Genomic DNA, 6,101 nt, shown 5'->3' with positions numbered 1-6,101 from the left:
GTGTGCGTGTGCGTGTGTGTGTTCCTTCATCAATTATAACAGATAATTTTGGGAACAAAAAAATGCCAAAACCTTTTGTTGGGACCAGAATGCACTGGAGAATAAGCTGAACTAATGTCATATTTTGTTTATTTCTGTTTTTCAGACCTGACAGGAGCTCAGGACGGTAGCGTGAGGATGTTCGAATGGGGTCACTCCCAGCAGATCATCTGCTTCAGAAGTCCAGGCAACTCCAGAGTAACCAGGATACGGTTCAACCACCAGGGAAACAAGGTAACAAAGCCTCACTCGTACTGTATGGGCAGAACACGTTGGACAGTTAACTACCACCATACAGATGCCAGACCTTTCTTAGCTTTGCAGCATGGTTGCATTTCGATGTGAGCCTGTCAGATTCAGCCACATTTTCACACTTCCTCTAACAACTTTGCCGTTCAGGCACGAACCACAGTGGGGAGTTTGGCTTCAGCACACATTGTTCTTCAGCGGAGTGATTCAACCGTTCTGAACTCAGGCACTCGCCTCAAGCTAATCATTTTCTCAGATGGTGTCTCTCCTGTGCCAGTGCTATCTTATCTGCCAGTACTGACCAAAAGAGTGAAATATGCTTTAAAAAATGGGAACGGGAGGACATGCAGGGCACTTGATTTTAGTTATGTAAGTGGTGCTTGGACTTATGAGGCTGTTGATGTGTTTTGGAAGATCATTTGAGTGCAGTCCAAATCACCTGATGGAAGTAGGTTCCCAATGGGGCTGCAAACACAGGAAGGGCACCTGACAGTATATTTTTGTCTGTCTGATGTAAAATAAAAGATAACTCTAAATGAATTTCTGATATCTGCTCTCTGAATGTTTTGTGTAGTTCGGTATTGTAGACGCTGATGGAGGTTTGAGTCTCTGGCAGACCAACACAAGCGGGAATGCACCCAAACCATACCTGGTAAGAAACTCACAGAGCTACCTTCCCCCTCCCCAACATGTTTGTTTTTAGTTTTGTGTCCTCCTGCTTTCTTCCTGTCATTCTCATATCTGTTTACTCTTCTCCTGCTTCTCTATTACTGTCACTATTAATAAACGTCTCCTTTGTTTCTCTCTGGCAGACTTTGCACTGCCACAACAAGACAGCTCACGACTTTGTTTTTGTGGGTTCCTCCTCCCTCATTGCCACTGCAGGTCTTTCAACAGATAACCGGTATGAGAGACTTGGAAGGAGAATTTAATGAATTGTTCCATGGACTTCTAATTAAAAGCCACTGTACTGTGGCCAGCAGGGATAATGACATGTCCTTTGATTAAAATGTTTGAATGGATAGTAATTTGATCATTTTTGACTCCACAGGAACGTGTGTCTGTGGGACACTTTGGTGACTCCTGCGAACAGTCTTGTTCATGGTAAGATGCAGCAAGGAAAAGCATCGTTTTTTATTTTGTAACAGCCTCTTTGAGAAATCAGCTGAGCAATCAGAAACAATTTTCATAATTGTTTATTTTTAAAGCAAAGAGCTTGGCTTCCAGCCTCTGATGATTTGAGAAAATTAATTAATTAATAATTGTAGATTTAGGCCCTCAGAGGTAGGCAACCTGCAGCTCTGGAGCCTCATGTGGCTCTTTTCCAGTAGCTCCTTGTGGCTTTGCAAAAAAAATTATGGAAATCAATAATGGTTCTTTTTTGACATTTTAATTTGTCATTTTTTGTAGGCGTAAAGTCTAAAGTGATTCTTACATTCTGCAGTTAATCTTTAGCCATTACATACCAAATCAAATTTTGCATTACATCCTGACCTCATTAGCGGTAGCTAGTAGTCTTGAGTTTCCCTAGCTAGACTAGCTATGGTTAAAGACAAGTCTCAGAGGAAAATGTAGAATTTAATAATGTGTGGACGGATTTGTTTGCTTGATCTGCAGTGAGAAATTAGCACTGTATATTTGCGGCTCCAGACAGTTTTTTTTGTTATTTTTATCATAAAGGTTGCTGACTCCTGCCCTCAATATTATATATTTTTTCCACAATATCTCCACCTGTTTTATTTCTGTTCTGAATGCTTCTCTCAGTTCCTTCTCATTCTCCCTGATATCCCATCTTTCTGCTTTGTCTCTCTTCTCAGCTTTTTGCTGCCATGAGTCCGGTGCTACCGTGCTCGCGATGGCCCCCAGGCAGCAGCTGCTTATCACAGGCGGGAGGAAGGGCTGGATCAGCGTCCTGGAGCTTTCCCACAAGCACCAACGCCAGAGCTTCCAGGCCCACGACTCGCCGGTCAAAGCACTGGCTGTTGATCCGACTGAGGACTGCTTTATCAGTGGATCATCTGAGGGCAACATCAAGGTATTCTTAACTTTCATAATTTAGTATCTCAAAGTTATTAATGCGATTTAAATAAATGTCTGTTGAATACATATGAAATGTTGAGAGGTATATTACAGACAGGGGAATATATAAATATTAGCATTTGTTGACGGCCTTCAAGGTCAGTTTGCACTGTTAGAGAATCTCCCAAAAAGGATAAAAATTCATAGAGCTTTTGTGACTTTTCTTCTTTTTTTTTTTTTTGAGAGTCATTAATTTTATATGAGAGCTTCACTGGGAGCAGTAATTCTAAAAAACTTGGATTATGAAAACAGTTTGATTGTTTCCTCTGCACATAGTTAAACTGTAGCTGACACAACAGTCCTGCAGGGCGTTTGGCCCCCAGGTGTGAATGTCTCTCCTCCACATCAACAATCGGATGACTGTTGCATTTATCCTAAAGTGACACATGAGAGGGCAAAGGAAGGTGTTCTGACTGAACAGGCAGGAGATGTGACCGTATTCAGCTAATATATTTCCAGAGACAGCAGGTCTTTCATCTTTTTGACTTGAATATGTTGGCATAGATCACACAGCTGTCACTCCGAGGATGAAGCCGCTGTGTCACACAGACGTACGGGAAATGGTGCAGTGCACATCTGCTTGAAATTCAAATGACTTTCATTCTGGATGATTTCTCACAAAAACCTTCAAAGCTGTGTGTGATGTTACTCATCTAAAGTCATTAATCGTATATTGGCTGATTGAAAATGTAACATGGGTGCTGCAAATATATAAGCTTATATATAAGTGTTTGATGTGAGTTAATGGAACAGGAAGATTAACTAATATGTACAGACTTCAGTGTATGAAATACCTTATGAAATAATAAAGATCCCAGGCTGGGAATACCAATCCAATGACGTAAGCAGCGTGTATCTCGGTGGACCCTCATTGGTTCAGACTGAAGATGTAAATCTTTGAAAAAAACATTTTAAAAAAAAATGCTAAACCAGAGTAAATTATGTATTTGTTGGAGAATATTTTTATCTGTGGATGTGCACCAGCAAGTATTTAAATGTTGTGTGTGTGTGTGTGTATCAACCAGTTGCTCATCACAGGTTGTGATACCGCTACACAGTGCTGGAACATAAAAAAAGTCCCGATTATATAATGGCCACTTGCCAACAAAATGTTGTATGTAAGTTAAGTAAAATAGATATCACTTGTTAATTAACTTGTTTTTAACATCGTGATATATAGCTGGTTGCTGGAGTTCTTGCTGTTTACGTTGCTTGGCAACATCTAGCTTAACAGGAAGCGTTCACAAGTCTGGAGAGTAGAAGAGAAATGTTACTGATTGCTTGAACACACTCAACTCACAAGAATAGAGAAACAGTGCTTCATCTTTTCTCTCTCTCCCTCTCCCTCTGATAGCTCTCTATTGATGTCTCTCTTTCCCTCTCTCACTCTTACCCATGACTGCACCTCATCTCTTTACTTTCTGTTCAGTTTTGGTCACATTTCCTCTCCGGTCCTCTCCTTCCCCCGCCAGACCCACCGCGGGCTGCTAACTTTACCGCAGCTGACAGGAATTTCTGACGTCCTCTCTTTCCTCCTCCTACCGTTGAACATACAGATTCACACAAATGTAAAGTTATTTACCCTGGTTGGTTAACAATAAGACAACGACAATAAGAAGAATGCAGAATATTACCAGACTCATTCTTCAATGCTCTGTTCTGTTTAAAAGAATCTCTGTTGACTCTTCGGTTTAAAAATGGTCCCTTTCTTTCCTCCCCAGGTTTGGAGCCTGACCACACAGTGTCCGCTCTACACCTTTCCAAACGAACACGCTCGCCAGTCGCTGTTCAGGAACCTCGGCACGGGTGTCATGCAGATCGAGGTCGGACCGACCAATCACATCTTCTCCTGTGGCGCCGACGGAACCATGAAGATGAGGATCCTCCCCAACCGCTTCAGTGTTGTCAGCAACAACAACAACAACCACGGCAACCTCAAGAACGATGTCAAGTTCATCATTTAGACAAATGTAGAAAAATAAGGTGTTAAAAGCAATTTAAGTGAATAATGTGAAGTGCATTTTATGATCGAGCAGCTGTGGAATTACCTGAATACCATCATGGCTTCATTTTTGGGAAAACGATGCCATGACGAGAACAATGATGTCAAGTGTTATCAGTGTAAATGACGGTGGATTATTCATAGGATTTACAGACTCTCGCAGAGTGAGAGCGTGTCGTCTGATCCGGGGGCCCAAGAGTGACCACGCGTGGAAAACGATCGCGGTCTGCAGTGCTCTGTGTGGGACTTGGACCGAATGTAGGAGCCTCTACATGTGTTTTAAACAGTAGCGGAAATTTAATTGGGGCACAGGGTAACGACCGATGGCGCAGTCAATCGAAATAAATCGTAAGAGAGACAAAAACCCAGCCGGATACTCTCCTAAACAAACTCTGTCTACTGAACAGCCTGCGGAGAGCCTTTCTTTTTCTTTTTTTTGCACAGTAAGAGAAGCTGTAGAAGGAAGCAGGAGTGACGAGACTGTGAAGAGTCTAAAGCTGCAGCATTGTTCTTCTCATACCATATCTCTCAGTTCGTATTAGTGAAGCAGTCGTGATAGTGGAAACTCTTCTGGAATCACTGCTGGACTGTTAAGGTGATTTTAAAATACAGAACTGTGTACGCAGTGTTTCGCACAGGGATGATTAGCGATCCCTTTAGGGGTTTGAACGTCACCACAATACTGTACGACACTGTTAAACCCACTCAGCACAATGCAGTAAGGCCAGTGGACGTCGTACAAAGCACATTATATCCAGTCACAAAGATTCACGGCGCATTGCGGTGCTCCATATACATTTCTGAACACAAATGAAAAGCAGAGGACCAGGTGTTTATCACGATCGAACCACACTTTAGGAAGTTTCATATCATAATTATTGTTTAATGTTTGAATTTTAGGCTGATGCCCCTTCCCAGCCTGACTTGAAATGAACACATGAAACTTAGTTTTTTTTATAAATATGGAAATAACACAATCTTAAATTTAAAGCAATAGTTTGGCATTTTGCTTTCTAGCTGTTAAATGAGAAGGTTGATAACGCTCTCCTGGTAGTCCCTTAAACGTAAGGCTACAGTCAGCAGCTGGCTAGCAAAAAAAAAATCAGTTTTATGGATTAACTAGGTATATATAAAAAAAAGCATATCTCCTAAAGTGTAGAAATAATCTTAAATTTGTGACTTGGCTTTACATGTGTGCCACTACCGAGCGTTTTCTTAGTTTTAATGGACTAACTGAATGAATGGGCCATTTCTCTTACTCTATTTGCACATAAAAATTAAGCTAAATTATATGTAGTGTAATGCATATAACTATGTTGGGAAAGCAGCCCATGCCTTTGGTAAAAAGATTAATATATATAGTATGATGTTCGGTTATCCAGGCCTAGATTTAACCAGTGGTATTATTATTAAGTGTCCTTAAGCTCTGAAAACTACTTCTGCCATGCTGGCACAGTACTACAGTACTGTTGGTCCTGATAATTATTATTGGTATTAAGTTGCACAAAGTAGCTTTAATTTAACAACGCTGGTGTGAGACATCATGGATAATAACTTTCCTGGCTGCGTTTTTATTTTTATTTTTTCAAATGTTCACTATTAAGCTTAAGAACATGTAGCAGGAAACTTTGCTGTTGACAATGTAAAGGGGGTGGGGGTTGGGGTTGGGGCGGGGCGGGGCAGTTGAACAAGTTTTAATGCGTATTCTATTTTGATGTGGAAATGTTTTTTT

General features: G+C 41.0%; 1 protein-coding gene across 1 annotated transcript in view; it reads left to right on the top strand.

Annotated features, from left to right (window-relative positions):
• The window catches only part of dmxl1 (Dmx-like 1), a 51,359-nt gene extending 45,342 nt beyond the window's left edge, over nucleotides 1-6,017 (top strand). The window contains exons 45-50 of the mRNA XM_035658247.1: nucleotides 146-273; nucleotides 863-940; nucleotides 1,101-1,192; nucleotides 1,340-1,392; nucleotides 2,106-2,323; nucleotides 4,089-6,017. Coding sequence (XP_035514140.1) covers nucleotides 146-273; nucleotides 863-940; nucleotides 1,101-1,192; nucleotides 1,340-1,392; nucleotides 2,106-2,323; nucleotides 4,089-4,331 — 812 coding nt within the window. The 3' untranslated portion in view covers nucleotides 4,332-6,017. The remainder of the gene's footprint in view (nucleotides 1-145; nucleotides 274-862; nucleotides 941-1,100; nucleotides 1,193-1,339; nucleotides 1,393-2,105; nucleotides 2,324-4,088) is intronic.
• The last annotated feature ends 84 nt before the right edge of the window (nucleotides 6,018-6,101 follow it).

This window comes from Morone saxatilis, unplaced genomic scaffold (genome assembly GCF_004916995.1).
Source record: "Morone saxatilis isolate NCDOM2014 unplaced genomic scaffold, NCSU_SB_2.0 Contig16, whole genome shotgun sequence".
In the NCBI taxonomy this organism is placed as follows: Eukaryota; Metazoa; Chordata; class Actinopteri; family Moronidae; genus Morone; species Morone saxatilis.
This window is presented reverse-complemented; position numbering and strand designations above follow the sequence as displayed.